Genomic DNA, 24,862 nt, shown 5'->3' on the forward strand with positions numbered 1-24,862 from the left:
CCTATATGTGCAAAAGCTGTTGACAGTTAGATGGTGGTGGTAACAACTTTAATAAATATTCAGCAAACTCGTCGCCAGGACCAATGTCGCCCCCGAGGAAGTCCGGAGATCATGTCTGCTCGCCGCCTTACGGGCTTGCTTGATGGCCCATAGTTGACCTTGCAGGTTTGAGCTGTACAGCGCGGCCGTCCACCGTGCCGCAGCGTCATCTGGCGAGACTGCATTTTATTTGCCTATAACCTCACGTTCCCTGAGGATGTATTTAAGAGGTGCGTGAGCCCAGCCCCATAGTTTGCAGTTATCGTCTGAAGAGATCTCTGGATATATACTCCTGCGATGAACGGGGCTGGGGAAGGTCTTGGTTTGTAACTGCCTCCAGTCTACCGTATAGGCCCTGTCGAGTTTGGGTTAGGGGGTGTATAAACAGGTGTCCATTTTCTATAAAACTTTGGAATGTCACAGTACCTGGTCATTATGTGCCTCTCTATCCATCCCTCCGCTGGATTTTCACTCCCCAGGTGGGCGAGGAATGTGAGACCTCGCGCTACGCGGTAGACCTCGTTGAGGTTGGGTACGGGGGTTTCGGGGGACGTGTGAGCCAGGAACGATAGAATGTGTCGGTCATCCATCTCTTACATGGTGATATAGTTGGCATTGGCTTTGAGTATAGCCACGGCCTTCGGCGAAATTATGCTTTGTGCATAGTTTCTGACCGCCGTCTGCGAGTCACTAAGTACGTATCTGCAACCGGGGTTAACGATAGCTAAGGCTATCGCCGCCTCTTCCTCAGTGTTTTTGCCGCGTATACTACAAGAACTGATCAATTCTTTATCGGTATTGAGGACTGCCACTGCGAAGACGCGTCAATCCTCTTATTCTGCCTTGTCTACGAACAGCGCTTCATTGTCCCTCCCGAAGGCTTGCAGTAATGCGTTGGCTCTACTTTCTCTTCGACCATGATTGAGTTCGGTGTGCATGTTATTGGGTAGATTAGCCACCTGGAGCTCTTCCCTGATCAGCATTCGGAGGGATGTCTTGTAGCCGTGCTGCTTGCGATAGGTTATCCCGAGTTTGTCCAGGATGCTCCTTCCCATTAGTATCCTGATTAGTCTCTCGAGTTGCTAGATTTGCTGTGCCTCTATTAACCCTTTGCGCATGTTGCGGACGCTCAGCTGTAGTAAAAGTTATGTGCTAGTGCTATCTGAAAGGCGCAAATTTAATTCTAACAGTTGATAAAGGAAACGCGATTTCGATGTTGCTCTACACAGGGTGCCCCAGATAAATTTATCCAGTGTTTAAAAACATATGAATGCCACGTAGCTGGACCGAACCAAGGTAATGTCGTTCGCGTTTGCTTGGAGATACTAAAATTATACTCAAAACTATGCTTCAGAGCTGGTAACGTATTACGCGGCCTTCGTACTTGCGCTTCCCATTAAATGCATCCAATCATAACATCCTTTCGCCAATGTCATCCTGTGCGTTTCCCGTCACACAAATGGTACGCTTATTTATTATCGCAATTCTATTGCAGCTGTAAATCAGAGGCAAAGGCAGAGAGACAAGTCGATCTAGGGTTGCTAGCTGGGTGTGAAGAAATGGGAGATCGTTGAATGTTACAATTTTCACGAACTTGATTCCCGCCACAGAGCGCCTACATCTGAATCTTAAAAAAAGACGACCGTGGCTTAGCTTGGTTAAGCCTGGTGATTGCGAAGCAATAGTGACCGTAGCGCCCCTGGTGAGAGGAGCGGGAGTTTGGCCGCCGTTGGTGGCTACCGCCTCGCCTCGCGACGGCGTGAGATGGGGCCCCGTTTTTACACAGCTGGTGTGACGTCACTCTAGGTCACGTGGTGTGACGTCACGCAGCGAGGTCACGCTAAAGGTCAATGGTGCCTACCAGCGCCTCGCGACGAAACGGGCTGAAGTGCGACCTAAAGTAGTATTGCTTCGCAATAAAACGTGCAATAATATTATCGCTGATATTTTTGCAACCGTACTATCCATGTGCCTTACTTTGGTATTGTTGTATGAAAACAAGAATCCGCTATTCAAGCTTGCTGGTGTCGCATGAACAGATTATCCCGTTGTTGCACCATGTACGGTACACTCAGAGCTAAATATCGCCCCTTGCTCAGCAGTCGGAGAAGCATAGCTCGGCCGTCCATTTGTCTATCCGAGCAGGAGGGGTCGCGTTTGAGAGCACCCTCAGCCATGGTAGTTATAGTCTATCAAACTCAAACTTGTGCTCATCAGGTAGTTTAAGGTCTACAAGTGTGCAGTTTGATGCAGAAATTTGACAGTTGCCTGGCTGTGTTACCCACACGTACGACGTGAATCTTATTTAGTAATAATGCCATCAAGAGACTGCGACAACAAGGTGGAAGGATGCCATATCGCGGCCAACACCATGCACCTCGGCGGCCTAACTGTGTGTAGATAGCAAGCATGATCAGAAGATTATGCCGTAGGACCTCCATTAGCTCTGTCATAAGTTAGCACGTACGCCCTCTAGTGGGCGAATAAAATGTCACTCGCGTATTTGTTTCCGTCGTTCTCGTTCTCAGTATCGCGCGCAAGACGTTTCACCTACCCCACGGCAGCTGCATTGTCGATACAGGCTACCCGATAGTGTTTTATATGTTTCCCCAGTTGTTGCATTTACTTTAACGGAGAAAGGCAATGAAGCCCGTGCACTATAATTTCCGTTGAAGTGGAATGGCCCCTGCTGTGAAAATTATTCTGAGGCACACTACTAATAGCAGCGCCACTGTTTTTCAACATCGTAAAAAAATGTCCTATAATAACCATTGCCACAACGGTAAGAGTTCGCTTTAAGGAAACTCCGGAATTTCATTTCCTGCAGGTAACGATCTTCTCGCTATTCAGACAGTGACTCACTGTTACTCGCTGTCTACTTTTGGCGTGCCTATATGTTATGAATCCGTCCGGATGTTTGAGCGCGAGCGGGAAAATTATATTTGTTTGTGTGAAGGAAAATCAGTTTCATATACATACAACTGTACATTACATGCACTTATTCTTTCAGCTTGCAGTAAGCATAGGTTAACCTCAATTTTCAAGAACTGCTCACGTCCTCACTAATTTTACGGAGTTTGTATTTGTCCAGGTCTGCTTCACCGTATATCCCCAATTCATTTGATGGTAAATGAATAAAATGTCAATAGTTTCAGTTTTTACTGTGATCGAACTAGTAACAAGCTCTAAATTGGGTTGAATGTGTCCCTCTGTCAGTCAGTCCGTCGTTTTTGTTGCGCTGACATAAGGCCAGCTACTCATCCTCGCCAAAATAAGATAAGTAAACTCTGGCGGTCAGTGCCACTCAGTTTTGAGCTCAGTTAGCTAGAGTGATGTGTACTGGGGAGCTGGGCACCCCAACAGTTGCGCTGTCGTGCACCTTTGAGATTTAATTTTATTTGAGATTACATTTATTGTCCCATAGAGGCTCACACTGATGACGTAATCTTCTAAGGCCCCAACAGTTCAATACCGTTCCGCAGAAGTACGACGGTGTCTGAATGGCACAAACGTTATTCTTAAAGAGTGGCAATGCCCACTGAGGGTACCTGCTGCTCCCGCAAGTGAGTGAGTTCAGAGCCAGCGGAATAGCTGGAATTGCGGCAGTTTTCCATGCGTTAGCATTAGGCGCTTCAACGTGCAAAAAGTGTGCAGATCCCATGCACTTTGGGAATCGATGTTATGTAACGCAGGTTGCTGTTGCGGTTGTGGTTCCGCAAGCCATTACCAGGTGAACCAAGGCTTTTGTGTAAATCTAGTAGTTATATGTATTGGTCTCTAGCATACGTGCGTTGGACGGCAATAGCCCGACATCGAGCATATTCAAGAAGAACGTCTCGCAGCAAAGATATATCTATGCTCGCAGTTTGACGCGAGCTTACGATATGACGATTGTTGAGTTTTACAAGGATAGTGGCCAGCGTAAGCAAGAGAACAATCAAGAATTGCGTTTTATACAATCCCACGTACTTATTGCTATGTCATTTAATGTATGTTAAGACGCCGAAGGTATTTTCACCCCAGCGAAGAAATGTTCAACATGGTAAACTTGGGGGATAATAAGTTGACAGAATGCCCAACTTTCTCTACGAAGTGTAAACGGCTTCTAGGGAAGTTCTGGGGAAAGTGGACTAGTCCAGGAGATAGTGCATTTTAACACGGTGCCTCAAAGCGCGAATTGTCAGGAACGAAGAAGAGAAAGTGGCTCATGGCACACCTGTCGAGTGTTTCAAAGAGCTGGCTGCAGTTGGAGCGAGTGAAGTATGCGTGCGATTGTGGCCTTCAATATCCTGCTTCCCGAAACTCGCCGTGGATGCTCAGTGGCTATGGTGTTGGGCTGCTGAGCACGTGGTCGCGGGATCGAATCCACGCCACGGCGGCCGTATTTCGACGGGGGCGACATGCGAAAACACCCATGTTCTTAGATTTAGGTGCACGTTAAAGAACTCCAGGTGCCGGAGTCTTCCATCTTCCGGATTCTTTCAAATTTCCGGAGTCTTCCACTACGGTGTTCCTCATAATCAGAAAGTGATTTTGGCGCACAAAACCTTATAATTTAATTTTTAATTCTTAATCCTGCTTCCCGAAGTCGGACTGAGTGAACGCAGGTTGGACAGCTTCACCGGGGCAGCTACTGCGGTGGCTTCTATCCAAAGAAACAGGGTCTTTGCGCAGGACAGTGATTATCAAGGTCTTATTCCCTGTCTATATTCAGGTCGCTTTGCTCTGAACACCGCATCCCTGCACGCAGGTGTCAAGAGTGGATTGTATAGCGCTGGAGAATTCGGTGACTCGCTAGCTCGACTACCACGGCTCCCTTGAGTTATGAGTCATGTATGGGCAAAGAAATCCGAAGTTCTGAAGCTGCAAAGAAGGTTGTCGGCATCGGGGAATTCCAGATAATAGAATGCCGCTGTCTTGTCACCGAACCGACAAACCCGCACGTGCGAATCAAACTGCAGTGGCATCTACTTTGTGTCCGTGGCGAGGAACTTCGACTGGCCTTCGCGTCCTATATGGAAAGGCCATGGATCTTTCCCTGGAACGCTGCCGCGTGCACGGCTTGGCCGATAAACAATGTACCACAAGAAGGGTGACGCTACAGTTGAAAGCTGCTGTAAAGCTAAAGGGCCTTCTGCGTCAGCTCAGGGTCGCTGGTGAGATTTCACTGGTGGTTGTCTCAGGTGCCAAGAAAAATAACACATTCGCCGCGAATATCAAGTCCCTAGATGCGACACTAGCCGCTGTTTCGGACACGAGAACGAGCAGCGCACTCGCAAGTACCCCAGAGTCGCCGGTCCGAAGGGCAGTGAATACTCGTTCGAACTGCTAATGAAAGAAGTAGACGCTAAAGAAGCATCGGCATCTGGACGAGTACTGGAGACACCGGAGCCGAAGGTGACCAAGTTTCCTCTATGCAGAATGATGACCAAAGAATGCATCGATTGTTCTCAGGAGATGGACGCCGATGCACAGCGCATTTCCAGACAACGAGGCGGCCGAGCACGTGGTTGTCAAGACGCCGCCGAGCACTATATATGTGCACGGAGATCGAGATTATGAACGTGACCCTCAATGAGCCCAATCTCTCGAGTGCTTCTGGCGCGGCCAGTCAGACGGTTGGAAAGAGGCCTTGTGAGGAGTCGGTTGAGAACAAAAAGCAGCAAGACGAGAGCGAGGGAGAAAGGCCTCCTCTTTCGAAAACGGCGGATGCAAGGCATCCAATGACGAAAACATGAGCCAGGATGCCGTCGGATACGCGGCAGGCGGGGAAACAACCTCCTTGATATTTTGTGTCCGATACGTCGTTTGAGCGCCCTCCTTGGCGGCACAGCGAGGGCATAGCGTTGGCTTTCTTAGTCTATCCAGGGGAGGTGCGACAGTGTCGTTGGTGATCAGTGCAGCATCAATGGTGTCAAATTCGGCTGTAAACGGCGCGTACTCAAGCATAGCAGTCACACTTTATCTAATGTCAGCCCCATGCTAATAAGATCTGAGTGCGGTAAAACATGCGCTATTGTATTTAACAGCTGAACCATGAACGTGAGGTTAGTAGCGTCATTAAGCATAGCGACGCTTAACGTTCGAGGGTTCAGGCAAGAAGGCGACAATGGCAGCTTAGCCGGCTCTTCAATGACAAAGAATTAGGCTTGACCGGCATCGAAGTAACCAGGATAGGAGGTGAGGAGCTAACCAGAACGTATGACATCGCCTTTCCGTTCATTTTAGGATGTTTCTTGGGCAATTTTGTCGGAGCGTCTGGTGGTAATGTTCTGTTCATCCTTTGAAGTATGGGTGTTACTGTTGACTCTGTTGTTGCATTATGAAGTGGGTGGTTGCTTATTGTAGATTTTTCATTTGAACGAATTTGAATTCTTCGTAGGGTATTACGTACCAAAACCGCGATTTGATTATGACACATGCCGTAGAGTGGGGTCTCCGGATTAATTTTGACCACCAGGGAATATTTAATGTACCACCAATTCACTGGACGCAGTCGTTTTTGCATTTCGACCCCATCGAAATGAGACAGTCGCGTACGGGAATTGAACTCGTGGACTCATGCTTAGTAGCGCAGCACCATAGCCGCTAAGGCACAGCGGCGGGTTTTTCAGTACCGTATTTCTGTTGATGGGCGATCTATTTACACGCACACAATGTTGACGCTGGCCATAATGAATTCTAAGCGAAGTTGTATATGGCTAGACGATTGGCCCGTCCGTCCGTCCGTCCGCCCGCCAGTCACCTGTACAACGACAAAAAGAAACAGAAAAGAAACAGAAAGAAAAAAACAGAAGACAGAAAGAGAGGCGCGCGGTTAGCCAACAACACCTATATAGTACAAGGCCTGATTACTCCGATCAATGACATCAAGCTATCTGGCACAAAATTTCCATTGACAATTCGCTGTTGTCACTGTTGCCTAATCGGGAGCATCGTCATTAGATTCTGTGGCAGTGGGTCCAGGTAACATAAAGTCAAGGATCGGAGGGAACAGGCCTTGTGCTTTCTAGGTGGTGTTGGTTTAGCTGCGTCAGTCGCGTCGCCGTTTCTCTCCGTCGCAGTCGAGCACGCGCAGCAGTTTGTCTGCGTCTCCGAATTGGGTAAGCCACGTGTCATGCGTACTCCTTAGGAGCAGGCAGCTTTCCAGCAGCAACGCCGCGAACAGAACCGGGAAGGAGCTTGTCTACGCCATGCCGATGCTGCAGTCCGGGCACGAGAACTAGCTCGTACAGCCGAGCGCAAGCAGCAACTTCGTACCGGGGATCCGCCAGCCTACTAAGCCGTCGTTTACTGAACCATTGGAATTAAGCCAGCCATAAATACCTAGGGCGCACGTTTCATCTTCGCTGGTTAACCATGTGTACGGAGTGCTTGGGCGTTGATTTTTCTGGGGAAATCTGACTCGGAAATAATCTCATTTTATTTTAACCCCTGCAAAAGAGCAGAACGACACAGGTATCTTTCTTTAAACAAGTGAATCCCAGAGTTTTACTTGGCAGAAGAACAAAATACGAGTATGATTATGAGGCACCCACGGTGTTTGAGTTTTCACCACTATGGGTTCTTTAAGATGGACCTTAATATTAGTAGGCAAGTAATATTTTGCAAAATTTGGGTCTTATCTAGAGTATGATCAAATTATAATACACGCCTGTGATTTTAACTGCATATGTTCTTGGGATCGAGCTGATGGCCTCCCGATAGGTGACAGAAGTGCTGAAGCGCAAAGTACGTTGTTACATGACAGCAGTCTTGATGGTGTTGGCACATTCTTATGATTGTGGTCACAGCCTCAGTACACCAATTTTCAGCGCAAGAGTCACGTCACACTGCACAGAATATTCGCTTCGACAGACTTTTATACATATGCTCTGAAACCGGTACAGGTCAGTGAACACGGTCTGGTGACACGTACTTTTGGTTTAAAGCAGCGGAAACGCTGTTTAACTGGGATCCTTCAAAATTTAATAGAACAATTTTAGATGACGACTCGCGTGTGGGTGATGTACCAAAAAAAAATTGAGAGCTTAATCGAGGACGCAACAAGTAATTTGCTGTGCGCGTGGAAACTGTTTGGGCAGCGAGTAAATATCAGAGCAATAAAAAGCAGAAGTCTCAATCGGCACGAACAATAGCAGGACCAAAAAACTATTCGAGAGCAGCTAGAATTTATGGTTCGTATGGAAAGCATTGACTTCATCGTTTTGTCAGTGTCTATAAAAGAATAAAATTCACGCTGGAAAACCTCGATACGTTCAAGTATCGAACGTATATAGCAAGGGAAAAATTAGAGACACTTCGTGCAAACGAAGTTCAAAAGAAGCGGGCGTTATCAGATCAAAAAAGATGTGGCTGCCAGCATAGGGGAGGAACAGATTTAATATCCTGGGCGGGGTGGGGGGGGGGGGGGGGCTGGGGCCCTACCAGCGTTCCAAACCCAACCAGTATATATGTATATATATATGCGACGGATATGTCCAAGAGACTGGACGTTTCTCGGATGAGTCATGCGACAAGTGTACTCAGTTAAACCTGTTAGCGAGCTCTATCTTCGTTTTGTGCACGCTAAGTCGCACAAATACACACCCATCAAAAAAGCCATAACAGACGTTTGCAACAGACGTTTGATACACCAAAATCCAAATATAAGATATTTTCCTAACCAAAGTCCAGTTCAGAAGATAACACATCATATACAAACATTGATGACACATTATATATAAGATACGCCGGCTTTTTGCGAGTTCAAGGCGGCGGCGCTCTTCGATAACTCTGTGCGCCGACGCCAGGCTGTTGACGATGAGCAAGTTGAAGGCGTCATCGATGATGCCTTTGAGAATGTGGGAAATCTTGGGAAACCTTGCCTGGCTCAGTCATGTGTACGTCAATTTTGTGGCAGCTTGTTGCAGTGTGGCAGCTGGTGTCAGTCGTTTAGTTGTCCCATTGAGTGAGAGGTGGACGTCGAGGTAGCGTATGAAAAAACTGCTCACAGGGTGGGTCTAAAAATTAATCTGCAGAAAACTAATGTAATGTTTAGCAGTCGCTGGGGAAGAGAACAGCAGTTTACAATAGGTATCGAGGCACTGGAAGTGGTAAGGGAATACAGGTACTTAGGGCAGGTAGTGACCGCGGATCTAGCTCATGAGACTGAAATAATCAGAAGAATAAGAATGGGCTGGGGTGCATTTGGCAGGCATTCTCAGATCATTAGCAGCAGGTTACCATTATCCCTCAAGAGAAAAGTGTATAACAGCTGTGTCTCACCAGTACTCACGTACGGGGCAGAAACCTGGAGGCTTACGAAAAGGGTTCTACTTAAATTGAGGATGACGCAACGAGCTATGGAATGAAGAATGATGAAGTGCAACGTGTAAAGAGCAGATTGGGTGAGGGAACAAACGTGAGTTAATGACGTCTGAGTTGAAATCAAGAAAAAGATATGGGGGGGGGCATGGGCAGGACATGTAATGAGGAGGGAAGATAACCGATGGTCATTAACAGTTAAGGCACGTTTATAGTCCGACATTATCGGCGCGCGGGCGAGCGTCGTTCGCGGTCAGTCATGCTAGGTCGGTTGCGCTGCGCCAGCCGAGATGCCATCCCCTCTATGCTTCAACGCGCGCGCCGTCGGCTGTTATCTTCGGAGCATGCACAGAACGTTCGCCAAGTCGCGCGCCGTCCGCAAACGCCGCCTGCGGAGTTGTGTTGGAGCCTTTTTTCTTCGCGCGCAATGCATTGTAGGTCGACGCGGTCGGCGGCTCCGGCGCGCGAATGGAGCAGGAGCCAAATTTGCGCCGAGCCCGTCGGGGAGCGCTGGCAGCCGCCGGTTACGTCGGCGCTTCTGTGCGTCGGACTATAGAAGGAGTTGTTTTCGCCAACGTAACGTAGCGTGCGCGAGCGCGCGCGCGCGTTACGTCGGACTATATTTACGCCTTTACTGACTGGATTCCAAGGGAAGGGAAGCGTAGCAGGGGGCCAAAAATTTTAGGTGGCCGGATGAGATTAAGAAGTTTGCAGGGACAACATGGCCACAATTAGTACATGACCGGGGTAGTTGGAGAAGTATGGGAGAGGCCTTTGCCCTGCAGTGGGCGTAACCAGGCTGATGATGATGATGCTGTGAAAAAAAATTGACCGGCGATTACGCTTCTCGTATTGTGATCTTGGAGCGCAGCTGCTGCCTTACTTAAACAACAGGAAACCGCACAGAAAACACGCAGTGCCGAACGGAGGCATTTCTGCGTTCTGACTTGGGCAGCGCACACTGCGATCTGCCGCTAGCGAGACGCCACTACGGTGACGCGTAATCTTATAGTCGGTCACTGCCGCGGAGAGGTGGGGGGGGGGGGGAATAGGAATTGCTATTTGATGTTTCTTCTGAGGTGGGACGAGGAAACGGATGGAGAACAGAGGTATTGAGTAAAGGCCACACACTCATTCATACAGACAGGCCTCAATGTGGCCGCACAAGCTTGTGGTGGGAAGTAGAAGAGAACAAAACGCTATAACTCTCTTTCGAGTGATCGACACGGCACTGCGCTAGGTAAGGGAAGGTATAGGGCAAGAGTGGAGCCTAGAGAAGGACATTCAGGCGCAAGAACTTCCAGAGGCGACAAATCCCGCGGAAGAACGCGCCCCGCAAACGGGGAAGCGAGAGAAAACGCATTGCGCTTGTCCTTGTAGCCTTTTTGTGACGCGTGTCTACTCTTGTTCTAGTCACTTCAGCATGGAATACCAACTAGCCCGTTTTCACACACTGAAGGGAGAGACGCGGCTGACAGCCGTACAACCACGCGACGCGGATACGGAGGAGTGGAGAGTCGTGGATCACGCGCGTGGCGGCAAGGAGCGGCTGCCGTCGGCACCGCGGCAGTGCCGCGACAGCGGGAGAAGGGACCGCGAGGGCGGAGTGGACGTTTGCGGCGAGAGTCACCGCAACGGCGCTGCACGGAGGAAGGGGGCGAGAGGATAGGCGAGAACACGTGATCCGGCTTTGCAGGAGGAGCGAAGAGAGCAAGGCTCCCGCCGTGCGCGACAGACGGCGCCATGAGCGCGCCCAGCTAGAGCAGCGTTCTGGCCCCGGCTACGGAGCTGATTACGGTGAGGCACAACGGCGAGGCCGTTGGCAACGCGAAACGCAGGAACGGGGGCGAAAGAGCTGCGCTAAAATTAAAGGAGGAAACACAACAGCCATGGAAGCTTCCACTTCCGGATCCAGTGACCGAGCATGATGCTACAGTGTAGGCGATCACGAGCTCTGGAAGCGCCAGCACAGAAATCTCGATATCGTAATTTGAGCAGGGTTTATTCGCAGCTTTGATGCTGCGACCTCTCCGGGTTTGGCGGTCATAATCACGTAGTCTGAGCACAGTCCAAAGAAATGTGCTCTCTTACTTTCTCGGAGATGAGGAAAAGCACTATATTACTGTATCTTTGGGAACCATTTACCAGGCCACAAGATGGATGAAATCGCGCTTGAAGAATTGTTCTTAAAAGCTTCCTTTGCCCGCATGAGGTGTCCACTGCTGCTCTTGCCGGCACTGTGAAAAATGCTGCTTTAGTTACCCGTGATTTATAGCCCATAGCGAAGAAATAAGCGCGCTTGTCGACTTTCTCTGATGCAGAAATACCGCGTCTATTTGGTGCGGACTGTGCTTATTTGCCATTCGAATTGAGCATCCGCTAACCATGCCACACACTTTTCGTTGTAGAAGTTTCAACAGAAGCTTCGAGTTGTTGATGAATTCGACTCCGCCCTACTATTTGCTAGCCGCCAGGCTAAGTCAGATGGTAGAGCGGCTCCCTGGAATGGCGATGGTCCCGGGTTCGAGTCTCGGATCAGGACCCATTTTTCTTCAACTGCGAGGCTTTTCTTTCGAGGAAACCATATGGGTTTCCTTTGTAGCAATTGCTACGATTGGGTGGATGTCTCGTTCTACTTTTATTAATATCTTAGCAACTTGCAAGCACGCAATTACATAACAGAGACCCGCATTTCCTCACTGCAGAAACTGACGGCTACAGATGACAGTGTTTCACTCTGCGTGCTTTATTTGTTGCGTGCCGTCTGGCACAAGTACCAGAAATTAAGCGCCGCTGATAATCGTTGTTCTGGGCGCAGCGCCACTTTTGCGTCGTGATGCGTAGAAGTGGCGAACTGCGCTCCAGACGGGTCGGTCGGCACAAATATACCTCCAGCTACCATAGTCCTGTTGCTGCCATGCGGACGCGTGTTGTTAGGTCTACGCGCCCCGGAATCACAGAATGATCCCCCAAATTGGACGCGCTATGCGTTCCACATTATATATTCAGGTGAGCGTAGAGAAGGCGAAAGCTGGTTTCAATAGTTAATTTCGATCAACTCGAGTGAGAACTCAGCTATCACGAGAATTCACGCTGAAGCGGGAGCCATGGGTGCCGCCATGTTGGACGACGGTGCGTCTTAGCGTGCGTCAATATTTCGATATCTGTGCTAGTGCGCGTTTCGATGCGTACGATCTGCTCTCCACCATCTGCGCATGCATTAGGCGCGTGGGCGCGAGCTTGTACTTAAAATACAAGCACGCTTGAGTGTAGTTTAATTGACTCAATGGTGGGGGTTTACATGTGAAAACCATCATCTGATCATGAGGCACGCCATAGTGGGGGACTCCGGAAATTTTAGACCAGCAGGGGCTCTTTACCGCGCACCTAAATCCATGATCAAAAATGACGTACAGCGCAAAGGACAAGGACAGCGATAGACGACATACACAGCGCTGACTTCCAACAAGATTTTATTGCGTTGCCACATCGTGTGTGTATATACAAGAAGAGGCATGCGCAGAAAATGTACGACAGTCACAGGGGTTGTCCTAACAGCAAGTCATTGAACTTCCATCTACCACAGGTGTTTTCGCATTTCGCCCCAATCAAAATGCGACCGCTGTGCCCCGGATTGCGTGTAGTTTGGCCTTTGGACATCTGTGCTCGCGCTGCGTTTCGACGAATACGATCAGTCCTGCACCATCTCTCGAGGCGTAACTGTTTCCGGTTTGGGTTAGCGGTTACGTCATCAATGTGCTTTTACTGATGAAGGATGTCATTGATCAAACGTCCGAAATACTTGCAGTGAGCGGTTTCAGCAAGAAGCAGATTATTTCCTGAGTAGCAAAATTTTAAAGGTTTTCGTTTTAGAGTACTAGTCATATAAACGGTATTTTCAAAATTGGTTTTCATTTGCAGTAATTGGGAGCCCATTCAGTGATGTTCTCGAGGTCCTGTTTCACCTTGTGTTGCTCAGAAGCACTTTTGATTGAGTAAATAACACAATCATCAGGTACAATTTCGTTCTAACTGAAATATATGTTGCTATGCCAATAATGAATACGGGGAATAAAAATTGCCCAAGCATGGATTCTCTATGGGACGCCAGAGCCTACAAAGTCGTTCAAAAGAGACTTCTTAATAATTAACGTATTGCTGCTGGTTTCCTAGGTAGGCTGACAAGAACGTTATCTATTATAGATATTTCAGGACTTTATATAATTTGTAAAGTAACTTTTTGTTGGAAACATTGTTGAATGCTTTGCTGAGATCCATAAAATTTGTGTCAGTTTGCTTGCCATTATGTGTTACTGTGAAATTATGAACTGTTTGAACTAACTTAATATATGAAGAACCGCCTTTCCTAAACCCGTATTGGTATATCTTACTAATATATTTGCATGACGGATGATGACCGCTGAAATGCTGCGTTGATGTTCAGGTTTCAAGGTTGCAAATGCAGCTCGATTCAAATGAAAAAGAAATAAGAAAGTTTTCCTTGCACGAAAAGGTGCTAAGTCTATATCACCCTTCTTTTTTTGTTATTCTCTTTGTTCGCTACAGGAGAACTAAATTTTTTTATTGTTCGGCGCATCCTCTTAACTAGCGATGACGATTACGCGAGCATTTTGCGGGTCAAATACAATGCTTCTGTCAATGTTCTACCTGAAATCTATCGGGCAGAATCATTGACCTGAAAACCGTAAAGTGATTCGTTCCAACTCACGCGAACGAGCTCAGCCGCTCTAATATCTCCGCCTTTTTGCACAGGCGACCTGTCTCATTCGCCTGCTCTTTTCCAAGGCCGAACATGAAATTTATTCCAATTTGGTATAGGTATATTAATTTACTGCTACACTTGCGGAGGTCCCCCAGATAAATGCATTTAGGGATGCTGCCGACCACGCAGCATTTACCCACGTTCAAATTGGTTTTTTTAAACAATAAAAAAACACCAGTTTTTCAGCATTCAGCAGGATTGCGTGGCCTGGAAGCGAAATAATGGTCATCACAGGTTGTGCACATGGGAAGGGGTGCCCAATCAAGTTCGGAGACAGAGCAGGCGGTAGGGAGGCCAAGGTTTACGATTTCTTGCCGCACAACTGCTTTAATACCGGAAATAGTGGGAACCGTTTGGTCGAAGGTACCGTCAAGGGGTCGTGGTTGAAAGGGGGCGGACTCGCCGCTTCAATCTCACGGCGAACGATACGTTTGACGTTCTCATAAAATGGTCGTGTGGTGGTAAGAGGGGATTAAGAGGACGTGGCAGGGGTGTTTGGAAGCCGGGACAACTGTGGGACGACGCGGCGGTTTTTGGCTACCTAGAAGCGGCGGCATTCTTTCACGCTGGCGTCGACGGTAGGTACGCCGTTATAGACCAGCAAATTGAAGGCGTCGTCCGCGATGCCTTTTAAGATATGGCCCACCTTGTCAACCTCGGTCATGTGCTCGTCGACTTTACGGCAAAGCGCGAGCACTTCCTGTATGTATGAGGCATACGATTCGATTGACGACTGGACACGGGTAGCAATCTCTTTTCGCGCAGCTTGTTGGCGACCTCACGGGTGGCCAAATAGGTCGGGAAGCTTCACTTTGAAAATGTCGCAGCTGGAGAGCTCGACCTCATGGGTGTGACACCAGACACGTGGTGTGCCGTCCAGATAAAAAATCACATTGGCAAGCATGATGGTAGGGTCCTAGTGGTGGCCTTGGCTAACACGCTCATACATGCTGAGTCAGTCTTCGACGTCCACGCCATTTTGGGAGCAGAACGTCCCAGGATCACGGAGACTAGGAAACATAACGTACGTTGTGGTTGGCACTGCATGTGTAGGTGGCGACGGGCTGGTTCTATCGGAAGCCATGGCTGAGAAGACGTCGGTGCGGCCGCTTTGGAGCTCCCTGGCGAGGATGGGGAACGTTCCACCTCCACCATAATGTTACGCGAAGGACAAGTCAGTAAGACGAGCAACCATTTACAGGTTAAATTTACAAAAGTGGTTGCAGTGCTGATCGTTTAGATTCACCGCGCGAGCACAGTTCGTTCTTCCTTCTTTTCTCGGGTGATGGCGCCCACGCGCCTCGTTCAAACAGTCAAATGCCACACGCGTGTAAGAATATTGTTGGTTTGATGTTGAAGACCCTGTGTACTTTATCGAGCGCTTATTATGACGCCGGAAGGTAACTCGGTTATTGCACAGTGATTCCATCTCGCAAATTGCGAGGTGCCACTCTGATGTGACAGTATGTCCAGGTTTACAATACCTTACTTATGATAAGTCCATTAAAGTCATTTATATGTTTGCCGGAAACAAAATTTTGCCATTCGCTTTTCTTTACTGAGCTTGCGAGACGTTCTTTGCCATAATGCAGCACTACCAGTGAGAACTATCAAATATTGAAGAGGTTTTCTCCTGCCAGCTTCTGTGCTTTATTATTGCTTGCATTGCAGATGTCACGTTTACGACACCGATCGCCAGTGCGTCACTACTCAATGTAGCCTTGCGATACTTGCCGCTTTGCGAGCTCGAAACTATGCGTAATAGAATGAAACCGTTCACTGTATGAACAGAAAGCAATAGTACAAAAACGTATGCTCACTATGTGACGCTGACGTTATATAGGCTGCCCTGGCACATTGCACCCAATAATTTTCTTGAGTATTCTTGCAGTTGAAACAACTCCATGGGCTCGCTGGAGTGGGTGTGGATTTGGCCTTAAGAGTCACAAGCACAGAATGAAACAGACAATAACCAAGGAAAAAAGTGACACATACATAGTAGCGCAACTGCAGCTTGAAGGTTTTTGAAGAACGGCGTACATCTGCTGTACTTCTGCTATGCCTTTGTGTGTTTGCTTATGCTTTACTTTCTGCGACACAAAGCGAAATAATTTCAGTTTTTTTACGGTGCGGCACACGAATTTCGACTTTAGAAAGGTACGTCAGCCCATTCCCTTCCTTTCGTGCTTCAAACCTGAATAAAGTTCTCAGAAAATTATCAAAGTTGACTGTAGGAAACATGCTACAATAGCGCAGTGTGTGCGGTGTAGAGAGACCGCTCTTTCCGGTAAAAGTAAGAGACTTTAAAAAGGCCGATGCCACCTTTATCATCGATTTTTTAGAATTACAGTTTAATGACCTCGAGCAGGCATTACAGTGCGAGTCTGTGGAGCAGCTGTGGCAAAGATTTCAGAGCAACATCTTAACTTGCGTTGAGCACCTTATTCCTACTCGTACTAAGAAAACTCGCAAAGGAAACCCCTGGATAGCATGCAGCATTATGCACATGAAACAAAAATTAAAAAATTACGAAAATAAAAAGTAAGAGCGACGGAAGTTGCGGCTATAAAAATTGAGGTGAAAGGTGCTCTTGGTGAATTAAAAAAATTATTTGATGAAACACTTAACAACGTTCTTAAAAGTTCACCCTAGAAATTCTGGCTTACTTCAGTAAAAGAAAGGGAAAAAAACTAAACCGATCGAACATGAAAGAAAACTCCTTACACGAGTTAAAGACTTAGCTGATACTTTCAATCGCTTCTTTCAGTCTGTTTATAGAATGGACAAAGACTTTAATATAGGCGAATCGATCAACGGCGATATGAGGACCACACTGGAACCACTTATTATCAGCCGTGGAGGTGTTTTGCAATTGTTGCTTGAATTAGACGCGAAGGGAAGCGGACCGGATGATCTATCAACTGAGTTTCCGAAACGGTGTGCTGAATGGGTTTCCTTTTACTTAGAGGTAATATTTGCGGAGTCACATGGAAAGCATTTACTTCTACAAGACTGACGCAATGTAATAGTAATGCCCGTTTTTTTTTAAAAAAGGCAACCGTACGCAAGTAAACAATTACCGACCCATATCTTTGACGTATGTTTGCTATAATGTCCTAGAACAACGTTATTGTAAAACTTGGTTTTAGTTTTCTTAACACTACCCAGTTATTTTCCACAAAGCAACATGGATTTAGGCACAGTCTTTATACAGTGGCAGAGATAACAGAAACACTCCATGATTTCTACTTGAACATGGGTGCACACCTGCTAACCGACGTAATAAGTGTTAATCTTAGGAAAGTTTTTGACAAGGTTCTTCATCGTAAATTGCTTTATAAGCTTGATAGAATAGGAATACGTAAAAGGTGGGGAAATGGATAGAAGCTTATGTATCTATGTGTCAACAGTCTGTAAGGATTGAAAATTGCACTTCAAGTCCATTGCGTGTGTACTCGGGGGTTCCCCAAGGTTCAGTTTTAGGACCACTACTATTTTTGTTGTTTGTTAAGGATATCAGTGCACTATTTGAACCGCCTGTTAAAATGAAAAATTTTGCCTTCTATTGTTAATTGAAACTTCTTGATTTATTCCCCAAGAGCCTGCGAAGGTGACCAAATTATTCTGAACAGACTCTTACAGGCATTAAATGCGGGTGTTTAAATTTAGACATGGAAAATGGCTATAGCAAGAAAACATTTACGCATTTTCGCTCAAGTAAGAGCAAAATTTACATCATGTACCACATCGGAAACCATCCTTTGAGTAATGCAGCTTCTTTCAAATACTTAGGAGTAAGTATCATGCTCACAATGCAATGGCACTCACATATTTATAATATGTGTTCGAAGGCAAACCAAAAACTACACTTTTCAAAGAAAAAGCTGGAATGTGCTACACGTTTTGTAAAATTAACAGCCACACAAAACATTTGTGCGACCAGTCTTGGAGTACGCTTGAGTTGTATGGTCCCCTCATCAGAAAGTCCAGAAGGCAAAATAAGAAGAATACAAAGACTGGCAGCCCGTTTCATATGCGGTAAATGCCGATGCATGGAGTCCATTACCGCTTTGTTAAAATCCTGTGAACTATTCTCTCTGGAGGAACGCAGACGTAAACATAGGCTTAAATATGTTTTCAACATTATGAGTGGGCGAACAAAAATAAACGAGAATTTTTTTGTACAACCTCCATGAAGAAGATGCGATCGCTAAACAATAGCAGAGCTAACCAACCTTATTTAACGCGTACTGACGCTTTTCGTTTCTTATGTTTTTCCTGACACAATTGAAATGTGGAACAGTTTGCCTAACGCATTTGTGAGCAACGAGGGGTCGACCTATTTCGAAAATGTGTTAGATACTTTGTTCTGCGATCACGTATACTCAATATTCCTGCGAGCATTTATTTGTCTGCTTTCTATAGCCACTCTTCTTTCTTCCTTGTTTTTCTGTTGTCAATTACCAATAGCGTCACTGAATTTCTACATCACATAGAATGAAACTATGTATCATGTGTTCTTGACACATTGCCCTCCCTCTAATTACCCCAAGAACGGGGTTGACAGTATCAAATAAAGAAATAATATAAATACCTCACCCCAGATGATCTCACAGGGGTTCGTAGCAAACAGCGCTGGTGTAATTTTTTTTTATTTTGAACGTTAGTTATTTGGGCATCTATATGAAGCGTAAAACGTAAAACTGCAGCTTTGCTTCCCATAGGCGCTGGAAAAAGGGCTCCTTCGAAGTGATTACTTCAACGCTTGTTGAAGTTTGTTGCAAGAAAATGTTATTTAGTTTTGTGCACTCTGTTTAGCTGGAATGTGTTGGAAGAACTAGCAAGACATAGGGGGGGGGGCGGGCTGCTACAGTTATACCTCAGGCTGTAATACCACTAGGTGTGGGCTTGCTAAGTGTGTGTTCCATATAACTCTATGCCACAGTGTATTATTTCTATTTGTTTCGAAAACATATATATACATGGCAGGAAAGGCAAAGCAAGCACAAGGCTGGAAACTGTCACCGGAAGGGCACAACGCCTGCCTGCTCTTCAGAAAGGAGGAGACAGAAACATAGAAACGGGAAATAGTAAAAAGGGAACGAAAGATGAAAGAAAAAAAAGGTAGAGTAGATACGAAACAGGGGCAGTAACAGGCATAGAAAAACACATATCCTTTCCTACGAGGTCTTGAGAAAGATTTCACGTTAGCGTAGAGGGTAAGAAACGTGCCGTGTTTCCACTATAAAAGATAACTGGCCACCCATTTAGATGATTTGCCTGTACCTGTACAAACATAATGCCTTATGTAAGCACCGCTGAACTTAATATGTCGTCATTGTTCTTGCATCACCCATAAGAGTTGTCAAAAGTGTGCAGCTCTAGACACACAGGAATGCACAATACACACACACACACACACACACACACACACACACACACACACACACACACACACACACACACACATATATATATATATATATATATATATATATATATATAGTGTCCTAGAGAAGTACTAGAGTGTGCAATTTATTGTTCCCGGATTCGTGTTTTCATCTGTTCATCTTCATATTTATACACATGAACATATGCTTGTGCGCGAGTTGACGCACATAGGTGAACATTTAATTTCTACTAAATACAAAATACATTTTATGCATATAAATTCCATGTTAGGAACTCATGAAGACGGCGTTACACGCCCGAGAACACACCTGAAACAACGTGGTCAATACATTACGCCTCATGCTTTGATATGCATGCAGGAAAACACCTTGTCCTATATGCTTACACAACCTGTTAAAAGTAGTCATTCTCGGCTCTCGTCGCAGCTGCTGCTTGCGGCCAGCCCTCGGTTGAGCCCCAGCTGGAGCTTGAGGACCGTATAGTTGGTGGACAGCCGGCGGTGCCCGGTTCGTGGCCTTGGCATGCCGCGCTCCACAAGCACGGGACAGGCCATGCTTGCGGTGGGGCGCTCATCACGGACCGTCACGTCATCACGGCAGCGCATTGCGTCTGGTGAGAACGTCTCGACCAGCATACATGTCCGTCCCAAAAGCGGCAGGTTCCGGCGTACTTGCACTGCTGCGAAATTCAGACAAACCTATAGAGGTTTGTGTTTATATAGATATGAAGATGCCCTGACTTTGACTTGAACAGATACGTGTTGCAACGACCACCCGAAGGTGCGAATGCATCTGTGCAAAGCGTAATGAGTCCGAGGTGGTTGCAATAAATCCGCAGTCCAGCTATGAGAATTTTGTCAAAGTCATTGCTTATATTCCACAAGTAACATCTCGTAAATACCAATCTCAGCCAGTGGCAAAACATGGTCTCGGTAGTCTTTAGTGACATGACATAAAATGTTTGCCAGTGAACAAAATAACAAACGTACTGCAACATTAGCAATACAGCTAGGGCAAGGTGCGGTCACGCTGTGTCTGTAAAGCTCACCATTTGAAGCGGTCTTATGCCATAGCGGCTTGATCTCGTCCTTTTTGAGCCTAGTTACGCTGGAGTAACCGCGCTTCGCCATACCACCAGTGCGAATAAGCTTATTTAGAGTCACTATCCTACTGTAAATATGATTGGTGTTCTCGCGTGGTTTCGAGCATCAAAACACTTGAGGAATACTGATTCGACCCACTCCCTCGTAGGACTCACCAGCCCGGCGAGCAGTACATCAAGGTGCACCTTGGTGGCCATCATCGCGACGTGCGTCAAGGAAACGAAATATGGGAAGAGGTGGAGGAGATATGCGCCCATACCAGCTTCAAGCACCCCAGGAAAACAGTAAGTACCTTGCAGGGCCACGTGGCGGTCCTAAGTATGTTGTTTTTGAAGGTCATAGCCTGTGAACTTCAAGAGAAGGATAGAGGTTGAAACGTGCAAAGAGAAAGCTTCATATTCTACCGAAGCGTTCATCCCCGAAAATGCGCTCACTAATCTTAGTAGCAAAATGTGAACCAACTAGCCTAAGCAATAATTATTTGTCGCCCGTATATGTATATTTTGTTCTACCTATCTCGGAAAAGAGACTGATATGACAACGCGAATAAATATTAGAATACCTATGAACTTATTTGTTACGATACTTAAGATTAGTTATTACGAACAAGCTTTGCTTCAGGCAGTCTTGAGTCACAGTATTTTTTAAATACCACGTACGATATCGAGCAGATAATATATTCATGTAGTTGATTTACCTTTTTATCTGTATTAGCTGCAGTCATCTGCAGCGGCTAACAAAGTTTGGCTTTCTCCTTTATTTGTTATCAACTATATATGAAAAACATCTTTCGCATGGTTTTTTACGTCTTTCCTTCAGAATGGTGGTTCATATTTTCGGCTCCAAATAATTGTAATGAGCGAGAACCAGTCGATTAGGAACGCTGTCTTAGTGCTCACGGTGGCGCCTCCCACTTCGTTTTAACGCGACAGCGTTAAGGAGCTCGTGTCGCAGAAAAGCCGGTGTCGGCGGCGTTGGCCGTGAGCGATAAATCCCGGCAGGCACTTCATGAATAAAAAACAACTTGCAAGATGGGCTGGGTGAGAATCGAACCAGGGTCTCCGGAGTGTGAGACGTAGACGCTACCACTCAGCCACGAGTTTTTTTTTCCTTCATTGCCAACTTGGCACAATACAGTGAAAAAACAACATCATAACATCACATTAAAAATGCTAGCTTGTGTCTGGCTAGCATAAGTGGCTAAAAAAACGCTTTACGGTCAGGAGTTTGTCCAGATAAACACACCAATCTGGCTTTTCTTCCTTCTGTTTGTACACATCTCGTAAATATGCGATGCTTTCGTTGAAGTTGTCCCGGGCTGACCTCGCGTTGACGTCCGCATTACGCACTGACATTCTGGTTTTCCAAACACTGTGCATTACTAGAATCATTAGCATATCGTACGGCACACCTTCGCTTTCGACGGGAAGAAATCGAATGCCGTAGGGTGTAAGCGGCAGTTCCTTTTTCAGGGTTCTTTGCAAGATGTCCCATAAGAATACGGCATCGCAACAATCGAGAAACATGTGCCCGATTGTTTCAGGCCTTTTGCATATTACACAGTCTACCGACCATGGTACCAACAACCCTTTTTCCTTTAGCCACGATATTGTAGGAAGTGTGCAACTATGGAGCATGAAAAAGAAAGTTTTGACTGACGGTCGGATAGTCATACTTTTAACCCTTTTTAACACATTGCTGCCTGGCCCAGGATTGTACATCCTTCGATACAAAGGAACAGGCATCATCACATCAATTAGGTCTTTGTAGAGGCGTTTTCTTTTGACCTCGCTGAGATATTCCATTGAAAATCTTACTTTTAGAAACTGGACAGCCGCAACAATTTCATGCATGTATCCGCGGACGTTGCGTTGCATATGGGCGCATGATGACACAATGACATCTGGCAATGCGTTCGCCAATCTCACTTGCATAACACTTCTTAAAAAAGGATTTCTTTGATTGCGATAATATACGAACCTAGAGACAATTTGTCTCACGAACAAATGAATCAAACCCAGTCCTCCCGATCTCACTGGAAGGAACAAATTTGTGCGGCTCACCCTTTCCCATGATGAGTTCCATACAAAAATAGCCAACACTCTAAGCAGTCGTTGAATCGATGCTTCAAAGCGGTACAAAAGCGCCTCTAGTGAATGCGGTGTTGCCTTAGAAACGAGCTGTTTCCAAGGCTCAGGCGTGCGCCGCTGGCTCAGGCGCACGTTTCGTTGCCGCGCCGAACGCTGTGTTGCTCGACGCTCACCGCCTCCGATGCGGGGCGCCTCGTAAGTGATCGCTGCGCCGTAGCCGATTGTCTTACACCCCTTGGCGGGTCGACCGGAACGCTGTCGCGTTCCACTCTTGAAGGCGAAGCTTAAGCGTCCTCCAATTTTTTCACCTCTGCTATTTCCTCCTTTTGTTTCGCGGCATCCACCCTTCATGTGCCTTCTTAAAATTCTTGAACGGGTGCTGGCGTATTTCTTTTCTTGAAAAATGTTTTTGTTTTCTGGTATTATTACTTTATACAGTGCGTGGGATCCGCAGATTTCTTTTTATTTCTGTTTTCTTTGTTAAGTTTGCTGGTGCGACACTGTTCGGATACTGTACCATTCTGTGCAGAGTTTGCGCGGGGACATCGCCATTCTAAAGCTGAAAAACAAGATAAACTTCACGAGCGTGGTGCACCCAGTGTGCCTTCCAGTCAGCTACGAAGAACTGGGCGACGGTTCACACTTATACGTCACCGGTTGGGGACATACCGGCCGTAAGTATGCAGCGGCGTTCTCTAAAACAATTTAATTCAGCAGTGCGTAGTCAATTCAAACCCGCTTGCCTTGTGTTAGCTGCTGTTGTCTAGACTAATCTATATCTCTAGTGATCTCACGTGAACTCGACTTCTCAAATGTCTTATCGGCTTTCCTATCTAGTGACACATCGTCTGATGTCATTTTCAAGCGTGTGCTCAGAGAGAAAGGGTTCCTTTAGCCTTGGTCTAGTGCCCCAGTAATGAAATGAGGACGGAACACACACTGACAGATACCGCCGTTGAAAGCAGACGCGCACAAGGCTTCCCCTGAAGAAGACAAAGTTCTCTTGTTTACGAGGCGTTGACACAAACGCCCCGACGTCTGTGGCAACATGGCTGACGTTCTCGTGACCTGATTAGATGTCTGCTAACACGAGGGAAGAAAGTAATATCAGCCGACAAGTGCCGTCTTATTCCGTTGCTGCCCGTCGCTAAATGGTATTAATCGCTTTTATTTGAATGAGTAAGTCCTTCCGGTATAGGTTTAATATTAATTAGTTTCATTTGCAAAAGTTCGCCTCGTAATGATACAGTTTCCAATATATTCATGTGTGGGAATGGAGGAATGAAAGTTGACTATAGATTGCAGATTCAATGGCTTCGCTCGCAATGAAGGCCAGAAAGCGATCATGCGTGGCAGTGCGTTGCGCTTTGAACCAGGTGCCCTAACTGTTGCCCATCCGCCATTGCGGATACGAGCGAGCATGGTTGCAGGCGGCGGCCGTGAATACTTTTCGAGCGACGCAACGCCCCGGCGCTCCATCTGTAGGCGTCGGTTTTAGTGGAGGCATATGCCCACCGTCAACAAAAGTATGTGAACCAAAGATTCCACGACAAATCCTACTTTCTTTTCTCGACTATGAGTGTGAACTAAAATGTAGGGATTAAAATTATTATTTCCCTTGAATTATTTTTAAATTTCGAGTGGAGTCAGAGAGAAAAGCCATGTCCTGTCTGACAGAGGTCCCGGCTCCTACCTACGGGAGCGGGAGCACGTCGCTTGCGAACATATCACAATGGCTTACGCATGATTTATAAGTATATAAACACTCTGTAATACAAAAAAATCCACTTGATCACCAGGATGTATACAATATAAAGCCTGTACAAAGAATGACAGTTGTGACTGCGAATGTCTTAGTATTTCGAGTGCGTCAGAGTGATGACAAGCTTATAATCAATGGGCAAGCAATTGCCGGGTATCCTGACATGCGTCAGCCTGCTCGTCTTCGGGAGCATGCTCAGTTACCTCAGAGCGAATGACTTGTTGAAGGTTCTAGCTCAGGAAGGAGCGCAAATACATTATCAAGAATACGCTTACACTAGTTCTGTTCGTGGTTAGTTGTAAGGAAAAAATTAAGTTGGTGAATTTACAATTTTAGTTGTAACGGTGAAAGCACAAATTGCCATTGGT

At 46.4% G+C, this 24,862-nt stretch overlaps 1 protein-coding gene across 3 annotated transcripts in view; it reads left to right on the forward strand.

Moving 5' to 3' along the window:
- The window catches only part of LOC142576501 (chymotrypsinogen A-like), a 43,205-nt gene that overhangs the window by 12,546 nt on the left and 5,797 nt on the right, over window positions 1-24,862 (forward strand). For all 3 annotated transcript variants that reach the window (XM_075686655.1, XM_075686656.1, XM_075686657.1), the window contains exons 2-4: window positions 19,966-20,152; window positions 20,791-20,926; window positions 23,262-23,406. In XM_075686655.1, the coding sequence (XP_075542770.1) occupies window positions 19,966-20,152; window positions 20,791-20,926; window positions 23,262-23,406 (468 nt within the window). The remainder of the gene's footprint in view (window positions 1-19,965; window positions 20,153-20,790; window positions 20,927-23,261; window positions 23,407-24,862) is intronic.

The sequence above is a fragment of the Dermacentor variabilis genome, chromosome 3 (assembly GCF_050947875.1).
Source record: "Dermacentor variabilis isolate Ectoservices chromosome 3, ASM5094787v1, whole genome shotgun sequence".
NCBI classification, from domain to species: domain Eukaryota; kingdom Metazoa; phylum Arthropoda; class Arachnida; order Ixodida; family Ixodidae; genus Dermacentor; species Dermacentor variabilis.